This window comes from Theropithecus gelada, chromosome 2 (genome assembly GCF_003255815.1).
Source record: "Theropithecus gelada isolate Dixy chromosome 2, Tgel_1.0, whole genome shotgun sequence".
Classification (NCBI taxonomy): Eukaryota; Metazoa; Chordata; class Mammalia; order Primates; family Cercopithecidae; genus Theropithecus; species Theropithecus gelada.
Window position 1 is genome coordinate 44,219,592 of NC_037669.1, and position 21,542 is coordinate 44,241,133.

Genomic DNA, 21,542 nt, shown 5'->3' on the forward strand with positions numbered 1-21,542 from the left:
CTAATGGGCAGCTCTACAGATGGAAAGGCATTGAAGGCTGGCAGGGAAGAATGGGAGAGCCAGGCAGATGGAAGAGAGTGGAGGGGGCAGCTGGTAGGAAATGGGAAGGCTGTAAAGAGCCAAAATATCCATTCCTCTTGGCCATGTCCCAAGGACAAACATAACTCCCAAGTGTTCCTAATAAGGGCATAAACAGTCACCCAAAAGAACCACACAAATGGATTGACCAAAGGCCATGAAATGTTGTTTATGCTTAATGAGTAAGCACTGCTATTTATTCAGACTCCTAATCCAGCTCTTTAACCTCATTCTTTTCTTTTAAGTCATTGGAGGCCTTCCTTGCCATTACTCCCTTCTCATTTGTTGTGTGGCTATCCTTGTACCCAGGGACAACTGCAGTTTAGAATCTATCTGCCCATTTCTCTCAGGTTCTGGGGCAAAGGAAAATGAAGAAGAAGATGATGAACTTGGGCAATGTGACTTGCCTGAAGCATTTGATATTCTGAAAAGGGGCTATAGGAAAGAACAATGAGCCAATTCATAAGTCAACATTATGTTTATCCCTCTATTATGAGGGATACTGCCTCTACTTCTTTTGTGAGGCATAATTATTTATTAGTTTTAGCAAGACATTTCTCTGCCTGCTGATAATGAAACAAAAAAAGCATTTACTGTGCTACTCTAGAATGTGAACTGTAAGCTGTGGTCTTTTTTTTGGTTGTTTATTTGCTTTCAGTTTTAATCTATGATCACAGGCTTAGAGGTTGAAGGGGACCATGGAGGACTGCCAGCCTCCCCACCCTCTTTCATGCGGGGAGCCTCTTCCCGACAGCCCTGCCAGTGGTTCAGATCCCTTCCCTCTGAATCCCCACAGAGAGTCGTTTCTACCTCTGTGGAAGCACTTGCTTCATTTTGCCTTAAATTACAGTTATTTGAGGACTTGTCTTAAGCCTCAGCTGTGAGCCCCTGTGGGCAGGGGGTGGATGGGCAGGAATCCTATCTTATTCCTCTTTGATCTCCTACAGCCCCCAACACAGAGCCTGGCCCGCTCTCCATAAATATTTGAATGAGTGACAAGGTGTTAAGAGTCTACAGAGGCAGCCACAGTTGGACACCTCTAATAGCTAGAAAGTTCTTCCCAAAAGTAAGCAGAAATATGCCTCCCTGTGTGCCTTGGGAGGGAGAAGAATGTAATAGGCAGTGATGACAAAGGGCTGGGTGTCTATAGGATATATCTGGGGACAGGGTAATGACTTGCTCTTACTGCTTTTCTTGCATTCCATCTGGCCAGAGTACACAAGGCCTTTCTCCAGGACAGGAAAACCCAACAACCTAGATAGATCTGGGTAAGGGGGCAGGGGCATGGATTCCAGGATTTGAATCCAGTTTGGGAGGACAGCTCTATCAGACCCTGTCAGTGTCCCAGCCATATGGCCTCAGTCTGCCCTGGGGGTCATCGGCAGGTGATTCTCGTACAGACTGACCACTTCCTGCATTTATCTGCGGTGATCACTCTCTGACCTCAGAAGTGTGCTTGGTCTGTTTGTGGGTTCGGATAGGAATGCCAGGAACTTACCCCAGGAAGGACCTTCAACCAAAGATCAATGGGACTTAGTGCTATCAGTAACCCCGATTCCTCACCCCTCAGTGGGACAGCTCAGAGGTATGTTTTATGGTTTCTCAAAAGGTCTCAACAGGGATTGAACCCCAGTTGCTCATATAACTTAACATATCCTTTATTCATTTCCCTCCCTTTCCTTGTTGACTTCCCCTCCCTTTCACTATGCTTCCTGGGGCCATGCCCAAGTAAACTCTGTCTCCCAAATAATTGTCTCAAGGTCTGCTTTGGGGAGAACCCAAAGTAAGACAATGACATGAGCAGGAGATTTGAGGGACTTCCCATACTATTCTTCCCATAGAAGATAAAACTGTCTGGCTCTTGAGTTTTTAAAAAAGAAGATAAAACTGTCAAAATCAGTGTGTGCTTTCCCTTCCTCCTTCTTCCTTTCTATTTTTAAGTGCAGAGTGGTTTTTCTGTCAGTTCTATAAATAGAGTTTAATTTTCAGTAGAATTTGTGTCCTAACTCAGAAAACAAGGCTGCAAATGGTTCCTACAACTTTGAGGGATAGTTATTTCCCATAACAAGAATCAGTAATATCCTAGTTCTCTTAGGGAAATGCACTATGTCAGAAAGGTCTCAGGACAGACTAATAAAAGAGATGACACATAGGGGTCATTAGACATCAGGGTAGATTTGTGTAGAAGTTCTTCACTTAACTTTTTAAACTTCCATAGAGACATTTTAAATTAAGAGAGACCCTACCAACCTGGCCCAGGTTTGGGACGGAGTGCTTAGAAGTCAGGGACAGCTAAGACGAATGGGGACCATGAGAGAGGAAAATGAAGAACCTTCATTAAAGCTACTCAGTATTAATGAACTACACCTGAGTTGATAGAACCTAGAGAAAATGCTGTTACTGCAGAATATGTATAATCATTTGAGAAGATTTGTAACAAAGAATGAAGGCGTGTGAATAATCTGCCTCCCTGGTCCTCCTTTATGCAGACATATTGTGTGATTTGGAAAAGCTCCCTGTGGATGCCACAACCTTACCCGATTGTTTTGACACCTCAGATAACTAATAGGAGATAGCAGTTAAAAATAGCCATAATCACTACTGTCTTAGGTTTGTGAGGTTTTTCTTTTGTCTTGTTCCTTCCTGGAGCATTTTTCAGTGACCTAATAGGAAACAGCATACATGTTCATGAATTTTTAATTAGCAAGCAAAGATGAGAATGAATGTAAACAAAACACAAGATGACAGGAGACAATGGGCCAAGAGAGCCCCTCCTTGATGCCTTTTGGGGTACCCACAGATGCCTTTTGGGGTCAGGTGGGGAAATCTTCCTAAATCAAGCAGGGTTAAGAAAGGGCTTCACAGACCTTATTATTAGCATGGAAAAGTGTGTGGCTTCAAATGCTGTCTTTCTTTAAACCCTGTTTGATGACCAGTGCCTCAGCTCTTTTGGCAGGGCTGAAGGAGGTAGGAGGAAGGTGGGGACATTTTGCTAGGTGATAGGAAGATGTGGAATTACCGTGTCTCCTTTGCCCTCTTTGATGAGTACTTCTGCCCTGTTTGTTGTGTGTAGATGGCAATAGTGTCCTGGGTACAGCTCTCCCCTGAACAAGAGAGATGTCTCTGCCTCCTTTAGCTTGTGCCCTCGTCTGAGCCACCACTTCCAAAGAGCGCTCTTGAGAGTTATGTGCCATCCCTGGGAATGACCTCATAAGATGGTTGTGAGGATTACATAAAGCAGTCTATGTAAAGTGACAAGTGACTGCATTAAAGTGCATTAATAGTTGGCACAAAATCTATGCTGGTTCCCCACAATGAGAGGTCCCTGCTATCTACTGAAATTGAATTGTAGAAAAAGATTTCCCTTGGGCCAAAAACAAATACACTAGTATGGCCTGTACCAGCCTCTCTCAGACTTTTGTTTTGGGCAGCTCCCTACCCCAAAAGTGTGCCCCACAAGAGTGCCCAGTGGATGTCTTTTGAGCCTGCCCCACTGAGCACTCCCCTTTGCTTTCTAGAACGCCTACGTCAACATCAACCGCATCATGTCCGTGGCTTCCCGCCTCTCCGAGGCCGGCCACTATGCCTCACAACAAATCAAGCAGATCTCTACCCAGCTGGACCAGGAGTGGAAGAGCTTCGCCGCTGCCCTGGATGAACGCAGCACCATCCTCGCCATGTCTGCTGTGTTCCACCAGAAGGCTGAACAGGTAAGGCCCAGAATCCTGCAGCAACTGCTGTTGGTGGGAGGGGTTGGGGATGGATAGGGAAGGGCTGGAGCGGAGCACACACACTCTCTATAGAGTGCTCCACCTGTCTTTTTGAAACACTGAAGACCCTGCGGAGTCATTGCAACATTAACCTATGTTCGACCACATTCATGGCCCCTGTGTGCACAAAGAAACTTTGGTAACTCTTGGTGACTTTGCTTGTCATACAAACAAGAGGGTACCCAGAGCCTTTTTACATTTTGCTTGGTAGTGGTTGTGTATGCACGTGTGCATGTGTGGGCTGTCCGCGTAGTGTGCATTCTCAGAACACAGATCAAAGGGGTGAATGTAAAGTGATCATTGAGGTGCTGAGAGCAGGGGGAAACTAATTTTACATGAAGCATTTGCTATGGATAATGGTAATATAATAATAATATAATGGGTCAAGATAATAATTACTCGTACTTACTAAGTGGCCAGGCATTGGCCAGTTACATGATAACCCATTTTACAAAGAGGAATACTGAAGCTCAGAGACATTAATTGATTGACCTGCCTAAGATTCCACGATGTGTTGGAGCCTGTATTGAACCAGCTCATAGAGAGACAGTTGTTAAATTTTCAGGAATTTTGTGAGCTGGTTATGACATTCTAGCTATTGCTTAATTATGTAGGTTTATAATTAAATATGTTATGTTAAAAGCGAAGTTAATAAATGCTCAAAACTCATCACTTGCTGATTATTTTACAACCTGTTGTTATTACCTATGTTCTTGAAATCATTTTTATGCATTTATGTTTTCCTGTGGCGAAAATACCATACAATTGTGTGCTATGTATGGATTACTCTTCCCAACTCCATGTTGGTGATGTCACACTGGTAGCTTAAAATACACCATGGTAGGAGTTTCATATTATAGAAATTATCAGATGCTATAAACCAGGGATTAATTCATTGCTTTATTGTTGCCTAGAGTCTAAAGAAAATGAGGGAGAAAGTGTTTGAAAATGCAGACTAAACTTAAAAATGTGTCCTGTGTATACCTGTTACATTGTGAATAACACACAAAAATCAAGGAAATATTCTTCCAATATTCAAAAACTGTTACTTGGTTCAGCAAAGAAGTCACTGACATCCTTGATGAACAAGTGATGTTCTGGCGTAGTATTCAGGTGTTTTTCACCTTTGTCTCACTCCTTAGCATAATGAAAATATCAACTAGCATGTGTGTCAAAACTACAAATGTTTGTCAGTTGCAACCATAGGTCAAAAGCATCCTGTGAGAATTAACTGGCTACATTAAATATACAATACAGAGCATTGTATATGTTGTTCTCTGTAAATGATGTGTTATACATTCTTTATATCAGTAGAATTTGTAAATGCACTTACCTGTATATATGTAATATATAGTCATATACACACGTACATATATATGCTGGTTGTTAAACATTTACTAACATACCACTGCTAAAATCGCACAATCTATGAGTAGATAGGCTATCAACTCAGGTGTGTTTAACACTAGGCCTGTGGTCTTAACCTCTACATTTCTTTCTTTGCATTACATTTGGGTAACATAGGCCAAGGAGAGTCAGACACCTGGTCATACCTTAAATCTCTCCCTCTGTTACCCTCTCTAGTGTGGAAGGCAACATAGCATAATTAAGAGTCTAGACTTTGAGGCAAGACACATGGATTCTGATCCCAGCTCCACCATTCATTTACCCTTAGACAAGTCATGTCACCATTCTGAGCTTGTTTCCTCTTCCATAATGTGGAGCTAATCATAAATAGCACAGGGCTATTTATGTGCTAAAGGGCTGTGCTAAAGATACAACATGAGAGATGGAATGTGTAAGGTGCCTCGTGTGCTTACTAAACAGTGGACATTACTACTATGGGTATTTGCACCACGTACTATCCTGGTATCTTTTTATTTCCTCCACCTGAGAACTTCCCAAAGACTGAAATAATACTTGTGTCAAGCCCAACCCTATACTTTGAGAGGGATGTGGCCATATCTTTTTGTCGCTGTTGTTAAGGTTGTTGGTGGTAGTGACTGATAGTGACTGGTTCATTCTTAGGGCCATGAGAATATTGATGTCCAATTTCCTGTTCTCTCTTCAACCGTATCACTTTCATACTTTATTCAAGGTTTGCCCAGATTGGTAAGGAAGACCCCCTGCTTCTCTCTTTGTCTCTCTGGCATTATATCCTTGAGGTGATCATTTTGTGGGATATGCTACAGGCCACCTGTTAGAATATTGCAGAGAAATCCCAAGAGCCTTGAAGCAGTACTCCCCCCATGATTGACACAAGAATGTCAAGTGGCTCCTAGGGTCATTTGTAAAGTAGTTATTGGTGGAGCAAAGAAACTTCTGAGATTTCAGCATGTACATATTATATGATGTGATACTGGATGGCACCTGGCACTCTTCCAATATTGCTAAGAAATGGTCTAATGTGTTACAAAATGTACAGAATGAAAAGTCAACCACAACAATCAACAGGCCGGGGACTGAAAGCTGACAGTGACAACAAAACTAGAATGCAAACGATTGCAGTGCCAGAACTGAGAAAACTGGAGAAGTGCACATTTATTTCATGTTTCCTGATTTGGACTGGTTTGGATCAGAAGCAATTTTATTTGTATCTATTTTTTAATGCAATTTCTGTAGGTATTACTAGTCCTTCAGGGACACTCATAAACCATGCTTCTTTTTAACTGGGGAAAAAAATGACTCAAGGCTATTTTTTTCCATGCATTTATTTAGGCAGCTCTTTATTGTCCTCATATGGGCTGTTCTTGGCAATGGGATTAAAAGGTATTTAGGCAATTAATTTAAATGGAGCTATGCATCCAGGCGAGAGGAATCACAGACAGAACAATTCCAGACTGTTGGGTGAATTATTTGCATTTTCAAGGTGCATTTTTCCACCCAATAAATTGGAGTGATTTCAGTTAGCTTACCCTTTGTGCATGAAGACCCATAGTCTTCCACAGCTGTTAATTTTAATTTTAAAATAATTTGATGTCTGTCAAAGATCTATGTCTATATATCACAACCCGTGATGCAGTAGGTATAGCACAGCCTGTCCCCCTAGACTGCCTCTCTCGTTTCCACCCTTCAGGGGACTGACCCAACAGTGGGTCAGTGGGAGACCTGTTGAGGGCAGTCTGCATCCCATATGGGATGGCCTCTGCAAGTTCCCTGGGTTCCTGGTGGTCTGCGTGAGGTGTTTTTTGCTTGTCTTCACAACTGGATGTACACACTATAAAGCACAGATGTGGAACATCTCCCTATGTTACACACAGCCCCTCACATATGCCTGTGAGTGTGCATGGGGCAAGAAGCTCTAATGTATCCGTGGAATGTGGTGAGCTGTTTCCATACCTGGACATTACAGTTAGTGTGTAGCTATAACCTGTTGAACATCTGGTGATTCACCTGCCCCCTACAGTTTCATAATAGTCAATTTTGTGGAGACTATACTTCCTAAATGGGTACCTGGGTCCGATTTCTTACCAGGAGTTAGTATTTGTAGAATTAAAAAACTCTACCCTCTACAGTGGTCTCTGAAGGCTTTCAGAAGTCCTGATGTTTTTTCCCAAGGTATCTGACGCTCTCTCCATAATCCACCCAACTCCCTACCCCCAGTGCTCCCCCACTGACCCACCCCACGTCTCCTTCCAGTTCCTGTCGGGAGTGGACGCCTGGTGCAAGATGTGCAGCGAAGGTGGTCTGCCGTCCGAGATGCAGGACCTAGAGCTGGCAATCCACCACCACCAGACCTTGTATGAGCAGGTGACCCAAGCCTACACAGAGGTGAGAATGGAACAGGGCAACCATGGGTCTTGAGCATTTCTGCATGTGGGTGGGTGACGAGGGCACTGGCCTGTGCACTGTGAAATAGCCTGGGTGGGACTAAGAAGAAGAGAGGCTGTTTTTCTTTTTTTGGTGACATCTTTAGGAACCTTGATCTATGAACTATGGTGTCTCCAACCAGGAAGGAGAACAAATTGGGGCCATTATTAGGCATCACTTTGGTGCACTCACATTCATTCTCTCTCTCTCTGTCACACATACACACACACACACACACACACCCTATACACTTGCCTTATCCTGTGTGTGAAGATTGGACTTTCTCCTCTTGGGGGAGGAATATAAGAAAATGAAGCTGTGCTTTTCTGGAGTTTGCTTTCTGGTTGGTGAATGGACATGTACGCACTAGCCCTGCCACCTTTTTTATGAAGCAGCTCATCAAAAAAATATTAATTTTCTCACCAGAAGATCCAGAGGAAAACACACAGCGTGGAGATAGTGTTTGCAGGAGTAAAAAGCTTCCGTGAATGTGAAGGACAAAGACTCTTCCATTGAAAAATCAAAGGCAGGGGGTTGCTGTAAAGCTAAGAAAGGGAAAAAAAACCTCTTGACAGTCCTCTCAAAGTAAAAGGAAACAGCTACATAGGTACCTCTGTGTAGATATACACAAGTTAGTATGTTTGCTAACTGGCATGAATTCTGAGGAAGGGAACTGAGGGATGGAGAGGGATGGGCTGATTAAGGAAGCTGGATGAGGAGAAGTGAATTCACAGACAGCCCATGTGTTTCCTCTGGGCAGGATTAGTTAGAGGAGTATTAAAATGGGTTCCTGGACCACCTGCATCAGACTCACCTGATACAGATTCCTGGGTCCCACCCAAGACTGAATCAGAATGTCAAGAAGTGAGACCTGGAACCTACATTTTAATAACTATTACCCTATTTGAATTTGATGCACATTGAAGTCTAAGAACCAATGGCTTCTGGGTAAGAATAAGGGTTTTTGCCACAGTCAAACTGAATTTGAATCCTGGCTCTCCGATTTACTAGCTGTGTGACCTCAGACAAGTTACTTAACCACTCTGAGCTTCGTTTCATCTGTGAAATGAAAGTGGTAACACCTGCCTCATAGGATAGTGTCGAGGTTATAAAGGTAATGCATGACAATTCACAATTGCAAAATTGTGGAACCAGCCTAAATGTCTGTCAGCCAACAAATGGATAAAGAAAATGTGGTATATATACACCATAGAATACTACTCAGCCATAAAAAGGAACAAAATAATGGCATTCACAGCAATCTGGATGGAGTTGGAGACCATTATTCTAAGTGAAGTAACTCAGGAATGGAAAACCAAGTATCGCATATTCTCACCTTTAAGTGGGAGCTAACCAAACACCACCTGTTCCCCAAAACTATTTAAATAAATAAATCATAGTACCCAACAAAGAATTAAAAAAATAAAATGAAGGTAATGTATATAATGCACTTGGCCCAGTGTCTGATAGTAATGAGCACTAAAAAATGGTAATGTATTCTGTCATTGTAGAAGGCACAATGAAGGACTTATGAGCCAAATCTGATCTCATCAGCTCTGATCCATATGGCCCAAAGCTTTCTGTCTTATAACAGAACTGTGCCTCTGCCCATGGGTCAAGAATCTTTAAATTTACTCCTTGCAAAATACAAATATAGAGAGTACAAATGAGATTAATATTATACTTCCACATGTGTGAGGTGCGGGTATAATTATACATATAGACACAATATTTCTCTCAATTAATTATCAGGCCCTAGCATTGTGAGTCTTAAACCTTCCCTTCAACCCCACTTCAGAGGCCAGTGAGCTGTCCCTGCTTCCTACAGATGTAGAGACTGAGGCAGAGAATTGGAGCTCATGCAGGGTGGATTTCTAGGACTTGGGCCTCCATCTCTAACCACCCTGCCCTGGACATAGCATGGTGCCAAAAGACAGCATTTGCTCAGAATTCCAGGAAGAGAGCGCTCCTGGGTTTGGCTATAGGATATTTGTCTTACTCATGTCTCTGGTGGGCATCACCTCTGCATTGTTTATAAACTACTTCCCCCACCCCACTCTCCTGGCAGTCTATGGGAGATGGGGATGGTGGGATTGGGTGGGTGGTGGTGGTTTCCTCTCCTGGCCTCTGCTGCACTCTACTCCAGCACCCCTCCTAACCACCCTGCCCTGAAGGCCCTTCTGTGGCCCCATGGGCAGGAGGAGTAACAGCTGCTTCTGTATTCCTGGACCCCCAGCCAAGCTATTATCAGGGACCAAAGGAAGGGTGAGGGGAGTATGCAAACCCGGCAAACAGCTTCATCATCAGAGGTGTGGAGATGGAAACACACCTCATTCCCTACCTTGCTGATGAGATAAAAGACCATTTTCATCTCCAAAAGCCTTCTTTTGGGGAAGACTCCAAGCCAACTTTGATTTAGTTGGTAACCAAGTTTGGGGACTCAACATTTCTATCAATTCCCAGTCACCCCTGTTTTAAATTGGAAAGATGCATGTTCTGTTGGGTACTTTGCCAAGTACAGGAGGGCCACAGGTGTTGATTGTATGATGTCACTTTCCAGAATTATTGTTGCCCGCGATTGTGCCAGAACTCCAATGAGAAGAATGGCAGAGAGTGTCATCCCACTTTTCTCAGACTGAGGGCGAGTGTTGGGATGTGGATGGTGTGTCCACAGTCTAAGTGTCCCAGCCTTTCTCTGCATGTTCTAGAAAAATGAGGATTTTACTGCTTTTCAGAAGAAAGAAGGGGGTCGTATAGAGCAAGAGCAAAGTATTTTAAAAGGATAAAGACAAAAGAAAGAAAACGACAAGGAAATAAAGAGGATGGGAGGGAGATGATGATGATTATGATGATGGTTGTATTAGTCTGTTCTCATGCCACTAATAAAAACATACCTGAGACTGGGTAATTTATTAAAAAAAAAAGAAGAAAAAAAACAGGTTTGATGGACTTACAGTTTCACATGGCCATGGAGGCCTCACAATCATGGCAGAAAGTGAAGGAGGAGCAAAGGCATGTCTTACATGGTGGCAGTCAAGAGAGTGTGTGCAGGGGAACTGCCCTTTTATAAAACCATCAGATCTCATGAGACTTATTCACTAACATGAGAACAGCATGGGAAAAACCCATCCCCATGATTCAATTACCTCCCACCAGGTCCCTCCCACAACCTGTGAGGATTATGGGAACTACAATTCAAGATGAGATTTGAATGGGGACACAGACAAACCATATCAATGGTGATGCTGGTGAAGATAAAATTGGTAGCCAGTATCACGTCAGGCTCTATTCTAAACACTGTATGTGTGTTAACTCATTTAATCCTCACCATGACTTTATGAAATATGTACATAATTCTCCCTCTTTTACAGAGAAGGAAACTGAGGACCAAGGGGGTTAAATAACTTGTCTCTTGTCACACATCTAGAATTTTAGAGCCAGATAGAGGAATTTGGGAAAGAAAGAGCAGGAGAGAATTATGGTGGGAACTTATATTGACTTCATTTCTGAAATGAAGTTATACTGTCTTCCCTGGTGTGAGTCAGTTAAAATATTTACCAAGCCTGGGCGCGGTGGCTCACGCCTGTAATCCAAGCACTTTGGGAGGCTGAGGTGGGCGGATCACCTGAAGTCTGGAGTTCGAGACCAGCCTGGCCAACATAGTGAAACCCCATCTCTACTAAAAATACAAAAATTAGACAGGCATGGTGGCACGCGCCTGTAATCCCAACTACTCAGGAGACTGAGGCAGGAGAATTGCTTGAACCCGGGAGGCAGAGGTTGCAGTGAGCGGAGATCGCACCATTGATTGCACTCCAGCCTGGGGACAAGAGCGAGATTTTGTCTCAAAAACAAACAAGCAAACAAACAACAACAACTAAAATTTGCCAAGTTCCTACTGTGTGCCAGGCACTGTTTTGGGCATTGAGGGGAGAGCGGCAAGTAGGCAGTGTCTCTGCCCTCACAGAGCTGAAATTCAGGAGGGGAGAGAGTCTCACAGACAACTGGCCAGCACTCCAGCAACTCCCCCATCAGGGAATTCCAGGTGCTTGGCCCTCTACCAGGCTGGAGGATCATGGCAGCTCTGGCTGGCTAGGTGTCTGGGTATGGAATTCCTGAGATTCTCAGAAGGCATAGTCAGGGACCTCAGGCAGATACTTACTGCTTCTCTCTGTGCCCTGCCTATCACCCTTTTCCCTTAACCTAAAATTCTCTCTTTCCTGCAGGTCAGCCAGGATGGCAAAGCACTGCTAGATGTGCTACAGCGGCCCCTGAGCCCTGGGAACTCAGAATCCCTCACGGCCACAGCCAACTACTCCAAGGCAGTGCACCAAGTGCTGGACGTGGTGCACGAGGTGTTACATCACCAGCGACGGCTGGAGAGCATCTGGCAGCACCGCAAGGTGCGGCTCCACCAGCGGCTGCAGCTCTGTGTCTTCCAGCAGGACGTACAGCAGGTAACAGGCTCTGAGCCCTGGTGTCCATCATCCATTCTAGGAGGCAGACCGAGCTCAAGTCCCTGATCTAGGTGATCAGGCTTAGGAGAGCACAGACTTATAGAGGGAAAAATGAAATTCAGCTCTCAAGTGCTCCACAGAACCCCCACCAAAACACAAAACAAAAACTGGACCTGTGAATTGCATGTTTCTTGCCTAAGTGACTTTATAGACTGGCCTTCTCACCATGTGATATTGGAAAGGGAGACTTAGTTTCAGGAACTGCAATTCGTCATCGTCATATGGCACATTTTTCTTTGGTTTTGTTTTGTTTTGTTTTTTGGAGAGAGTCTCGCTCTGCTGCCCAGACTGGAGTACAGTGGTGTAATCTTGGCTCATTGCAACCTCCACTTTCTGGGTTCAAGTGATTCTTGTGCCTCAGCCTCCCAAGTAGCTGGGATTAAGGGCATGTGCCACCACACCCAGCTAATTTTTGTATTTTTGGTGGAGATGGGGTTTCACCATGTTGGCCAGGCTGGTCTTGAACTCCTGACCTCAGGTGACCTGCCCGCCTCGGCCTCCCAAACTGTCAATATGGGTTAGGGTTAGGGCCAATGTGGCACATTTTTCGTTTGGTGAGCTTGACCCACACTCAGGCAGTGATTGCTAGACAGCTCAGGGGTGGGTGGTTATCTGAGCACTGTCAGGCTTGGACCCCACATATGGTCCATCTGGGATGCAGGTGGCCTGCCAAAGTGGAGGTGAAGTGGGGTACAGGGACCTTCAGAGGATTCCTTTACAAGGTTGGACCAGGAAAATCAGATTTAAAACCTGGGCTGTTGTTCAGTGTATGTTTCATGATTACAGGTTATTTCTGACTTTATATAGTTTTTTTTGTATTATGACATCAGTTGTGGCTTTTTCCTTTACCACTAATAACAAAGAAATGGTTATGTTTCTGACCACAAAAGGACAGTCTTGCTACAAATGCCCTTTCAGATGAAATAACCCATTCTTTTCTCCTTGTACTTTCTCTGTTTCTGTCTTCCAGGGGACCCTGGGATCTTTGCTGGAGGATTGATATACTAGGGCAGGGGGAGCTGGTTGGGAGATGGGACTGAGATCCAGTCTCACTGTCTGTCATCTCTCTCTTAGTTCACCATAGGAGAACTAAGGATGGGCTTAGTTGTCCTAGGATGGGCTCTGCAGAGCTTCAGAGGAGCTGCTGGGGTGGACGCACTTGTGTTCAACACCTGTTTGACTTTTCTGTGGCTACCGTGTAACTCCAGGATTATACATATAAAATAACAATTCACTCTCCTTTCATTCTTTTGTGGCATCGGCCAGGTATAATCCAAGGATAATCTAATTTATCTACTGTATTATATGATACAATGTAATCCATTGTATATTTCCAGTGTAGTGAAATACACATGGCAAATTGAGAGCCAACTGTACATGTCTTTGGGATATTGGTTCCCTTCACCGGTGTCATTAGAGGGGCCTCTGGTGCTGGGTGCCTGAAGTAGTCAGGCCGAGTGGAGGGAGAGTTGAGCATTCTTGTCACTGACTGTGACACCCTCTGACTAGGGGGATAGTCACTGTGCAATCAGTCCCAGGAGCAGATGGGCCTTCGAGCATGTCCTCACTTCTTGGGCTGCCATAACTCGCCTTGCAGAGTCCTCTTCTGACTGGAGCATCAGTTGAGTCATCAGAGGCAACACCTCAGTCCCAGGAGAAATGGGCAGTACTGATGTGCTGGCCGCAGTTCTGAAGCCCTCATGGGGCCTGCTGGGAGTGGAGAAGCAAATGAATCAGTTGCCTACTCCTGCCATCTGGAGCTATCCTGATAAATATATCACTCCTGAGTGCAGGAGAGCACAGGAGGTAGTCTGTGATTGAGACAGAGTGAGGTACCAGCCTCTGAAGGCACAAAGGAGAGGCGTTGCTATTTCAGTGAACTCTCCATGACTCTCAGAGATGATCTGGGCCATGAATTGTACAATATCCATGGTGTCCTCTTTACCCTCATGCTGATTTTACAGCTGTTGTCCTGGAGAGCTGCAGAGGGGCTGCCAGGAGGGTGGGTGAAAGGCCTCCCCAAGAGGAGGGTGGCATTCCAGACTCCAACCATCAGGGAACTGCTGTGATCTGACTTTTCTGTGGCCACCATGACATCTAAACTAAAGCTAAGAAAAAGTATAAAACCACACCTGTGGTTGTTCTGCATCATGCTTTTAAAAATGAGAGCCTTTCTGAAATTAAGACCCTGTCAGTTCAGAAAGGCTCTTTTTGTTTGTAAATCCATGAGCATGAAATCTTTTTCCATTTATTTGTGTCCTCTTACTTCCTTCAGCAGTGGTTTGTAGTTCTCCTTGAAGAGGTCCTTCACATCCCTTGTAGTTATATACCTAGGTATTTTATTCTCTTTGTAGCAATTGTGAGTGGGAGTTCACTCATGATTTGGCTCTCTATTATTGGTTTATAGGAATGCTTGTGATTTTTGCACATTCCAGAATTATGCAAAAAATCAGTTGCATTGATTTTGTATCTTGAGACTTTGCTGAAGTTGCTTATCAGCTTAAGATTTTGGACCAACATCTAGAGAAGTAAAGAAAGCAAGACAGGCCGGGCGCGGTGGCTCAAGCCTGTAATCCCAGCACTTTGGGAGGCCGAGATGGGCGGATCACGAGGTCAGGAGATCGAGACCATCCTGGCTAACACGGTGAAACCCCGTCTCTACTAAGAAATACAAAAAATAGCCGGGCGAGGTGGCAGCGCCTGTAGTCCCAGCTACTCGGGAGGCTGAGGCAGGAGAATGGTGTGAACCCGGGAGGCGGAGCTTGCAGTGAGCTGAGATCCGGCCACTGCACTCCAGCCTGGGCGACAGCGCGAGACTCCATCTCAAAAAAAAAAAAAAAAAAAAAAAAGAAAGCAAGACATTACAAGTTTTGATGGAGGCTTAAAATGTTGAATTTTTAGAAAATGCTCTGAATCCCAGAAACCTCAAAGAAATCCAGAGACCTGGTGAATAGCAATGTCAGGAATATAAGACAAGGTGAGGACAAGGTGGCTCTTATCATTAGAAGTTAATATAAGAAATTGAGAGTAGAAAATATGTACGTGACTAGGTTGTATTTCTGTCAGTCTTTCTACCTCATGTGTAATCTTTTAAAGTTATTTGAATATTATCCTAAGCAAACTAACACAGGAATAGAGAACCAAACACCACATGTTATCACTTATAAGCAGAAGCTGAACACTGAACACACATGGACACAAAGACGGGAACAGTAGGCACTAGGGACTGCTTGAGTGGGGAAGGTGGGAAGGAGGTGTGGGTTCAAGGCTGCCTATCAAGTACTATGCTCAGTATCTTGGTGATGGGATCACTCATACACTAAGCCTCAGTGACCTGCAATTTACCTATGTAACAAACCTGCACATGTACCCCCAAACCTAAAATAAAAGTAAATAAAAAGCAACAAAAAATAAAAAAATAAAAAAGATTTTTGGGTCAAGACGATAGGGTTTTCTAAATATACAATCATGTCATCTGCAAACAAAGACAATTTGACTTCCTCTCTTCCTATTTGAATACCCTTTATTTCTTTCTCTTGCCTGATTGCCCTGGCCAGAACTTCCAATACTGTGTTGAATAGGAGTGGTGAGAGAGGGTATCTTTGTCTTGTGCTGATTTTCAAAAGGAATGCATCTAGCTTTTGCCCATTCAGTATGATATTGGCTGTGGGTTTGTCATAAATAGCTTTCATTATTTTGAGATACATTCCATCAGTACCTAGTTTATTGAGAGTTTTTAGCATGAAGGGGTGTTGAATTTTATCAGCCTTTTCTGCCTCTATTGAGATAATCATGTGGTTTTTGTCATTGATTCTGTTTATGTGATAGATTATGTTTATTGATTTGCATATGTTGAACCAGCCTTGCATCCCAGAAATGAAGCTGACTTGATCGTGGTGGATAAGCTTTTTGATGTGTTACTGGATTTGTTTGGCCAGTATTTTATTGAGGATTTTTGCATTGATGTTCATCAGGGATATTGGCCTGAAATTTTCTTTTTTTGTTGTGTCTCTGACAGGTTTTGGTATCAGGATGATGCTGACCTCATAAAATGAGTTAGGGAGGAGTCCCTCTTTTTCTATTGTTTGAAATAGTTTCAGAAGGAATGATACCAGCTCCTCTTTGTATCTCTGGTAGAATTTGACTGTGAATCCATCTGCTCCTGGACTTTTTTTGGTTGGTAGGCTATTAATTACTGCCTCATTTTGAGAACTTGTTATTGGTCTATTTGGGGATTCAACTTCTTCCTGATTTAGTCTTGGGAGGGTGTCTGTGTCCAGGAATTTATCCATTTCTTCTGGATTTTCTGGTTTATTTGCATAGAGGTGTTTATAGTATTCTCTGATGGTAGTTCGTATTTCTGTGGGATCAGCAGTGATATCTCCTTTATCATTTTTTATGTGTCTATTTGATTCTTCTTTTTCTTTATTAGGCTAGTGATCTATCTATTTTGTTAATCTTTTCAAAAACCAGCTGCTGGATTCATTGATTTTTTGAAGGGTTTTTTGTGTCTCGATCTCCTTCAGTTCTTCTCTGATCTTAATTATTTCTTGTCTTCTGCTAGCTTTTGAATTTATTTGCTCTTGCTTCTCTGGTTCTTTTAATTGTGATGTTACGGTATCAATTTTAGATCTTTCCCGCTTCCTCCTGTGGGCATGTAGTGTTATAAATTTCCCTCGGAGCACTACTTTAGCTGTGTCCCAGAGATTCTGGTATGTTGTGTCTTTGTTCTCATTGGTTTCAAAGAACTTCTTTATTTCTGCCTTAATTTCATTATTTACCCAGTAGTCATTCAGGAGCAGGTTGCTCAGTTCCCATGTAGATGTGTGGTTTTGAGTGAGCTTCTTAATCCTGAGTTCTAATTTGATTGCACTGTGGTCTAAGAGACTGTTTGTTATTACTTCCGTTCTTTTGCATTTGCTGAGGAGTGTTTTACTTCCAATTTTGTGGTTAATTTTAGAATAAGTGCGATGTGGTGCTGAGAAGAATGTGTATTCTGTTGATTTGGGGTGGAGAGATCTGTAGATGTCTATTAGGTCCACTTGGTCCAGAGCTGAATTCAAGTCCTGAACATCCTTGTTAATTTTCTGTCATGTTGATATGACTAATATTGACAGTGGGGTGTTAAAGTCTTCCACTATTATTGTGTGGGAGTCTAACTCTCTTTGTAGGTCTCTGCGAACTTGCTTTATGAATCTGGGTGCTCCTGTATTGGGTGCAAGGAAACCCAATGCACTTTCTGTTTTTTATTCTCCCCTAACTCTTCTATCTTCCATGTATGTAAAAGGGCTACTTTCAGGCCCAGATACACCTGAATTGTGGTGGGAAGAACAAGGAGTCACTAGATTCTTGCTCTTTCTGGGAGATGCAAATTTCATTCTATCTTTTCTTAGCTAGACCAACTGTTTTCAGAGCATCCCCTGCAGGCAGGCCACCTTGTTCCGCCTCACCTTCTTCTTCACTCTCCATTTTTTGCAAGAATGAGTCTATCTGATAGCAAATCCTAGACAGACAACACTCTGTGGTAGAACAGTAGGTAGGCTCTTTGAATAAAACACAAACACAGGAATAATCTCCACTGATTATTTAAATCAAATAATTCCATGTTTTTGTCTTTTAGTGTGACTTTAACCCTCCTACCCCCAACTTCTATTTTTTATTATAAAGTAATTTAGTTTTTCTGTAGCAAATAAAAAATGTATCAGTTGACAGAGGCCAAGCACGGTGGCTCACGCCTGTAATCCCAGCACTTTGAGAGGCTGAGGCGGGAGGATCACTTGGGGTCATGAGTTCAAGACCAGCCTGGCCAACATGGTGAAACCCCATCTCTACTAAAAATACAAAAATTATGTAGGTGTGGTGGCACACGCCTATAGTCCCATCTACTCAGGAGGCAGAGGCAGGAGAATTGCTTGAACCTGGGAGGAAGAGGTTGCAGTGAGCCACGATCACACTACTGCATTCCAGCCTGGGTGACAGAGCAAGACTCCATCTCAAAAAAGAAAAAAAAAAGGAAAAAGAAAAAAACACGTCTGTAAAGTGTTTTGGCACACCTTCTGTATGCAAAATCTTGTGCTAGAAGTTTGTGGTCTCTGCCTCTGAGCGTAGACACATACACCCAAGTATATATTAATGGCACACAGCTATCTGTGTTCAGAGCCAAAAACAACCAAACAACAATGAGCTTATTAGAGTCAGGGCAGAGAGAGTTCACTCTTGTTAGGGTGTGCTTCGCGCTGGTCCGTGGAGCACAGGAAGGGGAGATGGGGGTGATGTTCTTGGGAAAGACCAGAAAGCAGAGAACTAAGTTATAGGCAGGGCACAAGGGTGAGGAAGTCTAACTGGATACCTACTCCTGGCAGCGATAATGGGAGGTGAGACTGGAAGGGTAGGGAGTGGTCTTGTTGGTGTGAGTAGGTCAGTGACACATTTGAGGCTTCTATGTCTTGTTTTTAAGCAGTATGGTCAGGTGAACTAGGGAAGGGCAGTGATGTCAGAACATATCTGGCTTGGTGACTTCCATTCTGAATTAATGAAAATTAATATTCATTTAAAGTCCATAGTTCCTGTACTACAAATAGATTGTACCTGCTCCCCTCAGTTTTTCTGAAGCCTCAGGGGGAAAATTACAGCTTTTACTATGTCAGCTCTAGTTTGCCAAAGACTGTCTCAAAAGGATTTGACTGTAATTTTCTAAAAACTCCAAATAGTCAATCTTTTACTAGCTCCATTGACTATAGTCTCTTAATCATACTAAAATGGTTTGGTCATTGTATAATCCAGTCGACAGTTTTGCATAATAGAAGATGAGCACTTCAGGTTGCTCTCAGAATGATTAGTTATTAAAAAAAAAAAAGTGACCAGAATGATGTCAGGTCTAGAAACTAACTCTTCTGATAAGAAAGAAGGATTAAAACATCTAAAAAGGAAAGGGTCAGGGCATATTCTGCACCTCATTAGATCAAGGAATGCACTCATGGGGGAACCATGTGTTCAACAGATTACTTGATGGGTGCACTGAGAAGGGGATTCAAGTATCAGAGGAATGGTTGGATTCCAACCCTGAGATTTTGTTACTGGAATTAAATATGTCTTTATAAGTTATATTGTTCAAAGCTCAGGATTCATCAACTTTATGAGTAAATATGATTGAGTATCTAATCTCTTCACTTGGCTTTTGTTTAATCTTCCATCACTGTGAGGCAGATGATAGTTTTGTTCCGTCTTTCTGATGGGGAAATTAAGGCTTAGAAAGGCTTAGTAAACTTGCCTAAGGTCACACAGCTAGTGGCAGATCAGGGATTCAATTCCAAGTTCACCTAATATCAAACTCCATCCTCTTAGCCTCTTTACTATGCCATATACCCTATGATGGGTGATGGGAATAAGAGACACAGATCATGCCCTTGAGAAGTTTATAATTTAGTGCTAGAGTATCACTGATCAAAGTGTCCTGATCAATTACTTGGTCTCACAGGATGAGACTTGTCTAATATCATATAGCTGCTGACAGCTGAGATTGATCCTCAAACTACCTGTCCAGTAAGATTCAAGAAGACAGTCTTACTTATACCCAGAAACCTCCTCCATTGCTAGCACAGCAGTCTGAGATCTAACTGCAAGGCAGCAGCGAGGCTGGGGGAGGGGCGCCCGCCATTGCTGAGGCTTAAGTAGGTAAACAAAGCCACCAGGAAGCTCGAACTGGGTGGAGCCCACAGCAGCTCAAGGAGGCCTGCCTGTCTCTGTAGACTCCACTTCTGGGGACAGGGCAAAGCTAAACAAAAAGCAGCTGAAACCTCTGCAGATGTAAATGACCCTGTCTGACAGCTTTGAAGAGAGCAGTGGATCTCCCAGCACGGAGGTTGAGATCTGAGAACAGACACACTGCCTGCTCAAGTGGGTCCCGGACCCCTGAGTAGCCTAACTGGGAGACATCCCCGACTAAGTGCAGACTGACACCTCACACCTCACTCGGTGGGATACACCCCTGAGATGAAGCTTCCAGAGCAAGAATCAGACAGCAACACTCACTGTTCAGCAATATTCTATCTTCTGCAGCCTCCGCTGCTGATACCCAGGCAAACAGGGTCTGGAGTGGACCTCAAGCAAACTCCAACAGACCTGCAGCTGAGTGTCCTGACTGTTAGAAGGAAAACTAACAAACAGAAAGGACACCCACACCAAAACCCCATCAGTATGTCACAATCATCGAAGACCAAAGGCAGATAAAACCACAAAGATGGGGAAAAAGCAGTGCAGAAAAGCTGGAAATTCAAAAAATCAGAGCGCATCTCCCCCTCCAAAGGAATGCAGCTCATCGCCAGCAATGGAACAAAGCTGGACAGAGAATGACTTTGACAAGTTGAGAGAAGAAGGCTTCAGTCGATCAAACTTCTCAGAGCTAAAGGAGGAACTACGTACCCAGCGCAAAGAAACTAAAAATCTTGAAAAAAGAATGGAAGAATGGATAATTAGAATAATCAATGCAGAGAAGGCCATAAACGAACTGATAGAGATAAAAACCATGACACGAGAAATACGTGACAAATGAACAAGCTTCAGTAACCGACTCGATCAACTGGAAGAAAGAGTATCAATGATTGAAGATCAAATGAATAAAATGAAGCGAGAAGAGAAATCTAGAGAAAAAAGAGGAAAAAGAAATGAACAAAGCCTCCAAGAAATATAGGATTATGTGAAAAGACCAAATCTACATCTGATTGATGTGCCTGAAAGTGAGGGGGAAAATGGAACCAAGTTGGAAAACACTCTTCAGGGTATCATCCAGGAGAACTTCCCCAACCTAGTAAGGTAGGCCAACATTCAAATTTAGGAAATACAGAGATTGCCACAAAGATACTCCTTGAGAAGAGCAACTCCAAGACACATAATTGTCAGATTCACCAAAGTTGAAATGAAGGAAAAAATCTTAAGGGCAGCCAGAGAGAAAGGTCGGGCTACCCACAAAGGGAAGCCCATCAGACTAACAGCAGATGTCTCGGCAGAAACTCTCCAAGCCAGAAGAGAGTCGGGGCCAATATTCCACATTCTTAAAGAAAAGAATTTTCAACCCAGAATTTTGTATCCAGCCAAACTAAGTTTCATAAGTGAAGGAGAAATAAAATCCTTTACAGACAAGCAAATGCTTAGAGATTTTGTCACCACCAGGCCTGCCCTACAAGATACCCTGAAGGAAGCACTAAACATGGAAAGGAACAACAGGTACCAGCCATTGCAAAAACATGCCAAAATGTGAAGATCATCGATGCTAGGAAGAAACTGCATCAACTAACGAGCAGAATAATCAGCTAATATCAAAATGACAGGATCAAGTTCACATATAACAATATTCACCTAAAATGTAAAT

At 43.2% G+C, this 21,542-nt stretch overlaps 1 protein-coding gene across 9 annotated transcripts in view; it reads left to right on the top strand.

Moving 5' to 3' along the window:
* The window catches only part of KALRN (kalirin RhoGEF kinase), a 638,197-nt gene that overhangs the window by 227,223 nt on the left and 389,432 nt on the right, over window positions 1-21,542 (top strand). For all 9 annotated transcript variants that reach the window (XM_025374819.1, XM_025374820.1, XM_025374821.1 and 6 more), the window contains exons 7-9: window positions 3,597-3,788; window positions 7,488-7,619; window positions 11,885-12,115. In XM_025374819.1, coding sequence (XP_025230604.1) covers window positions 3,597-3,788; window positions 7,488-7,619; window positions 11,885-12,115 — 555 coding nt within the window. The remainder of the gene's footprint in view (window positions 1-3,596; window positions 3,789-7,487; window positions 7,620-11,884; window positions 12,116-21,542) is intronic.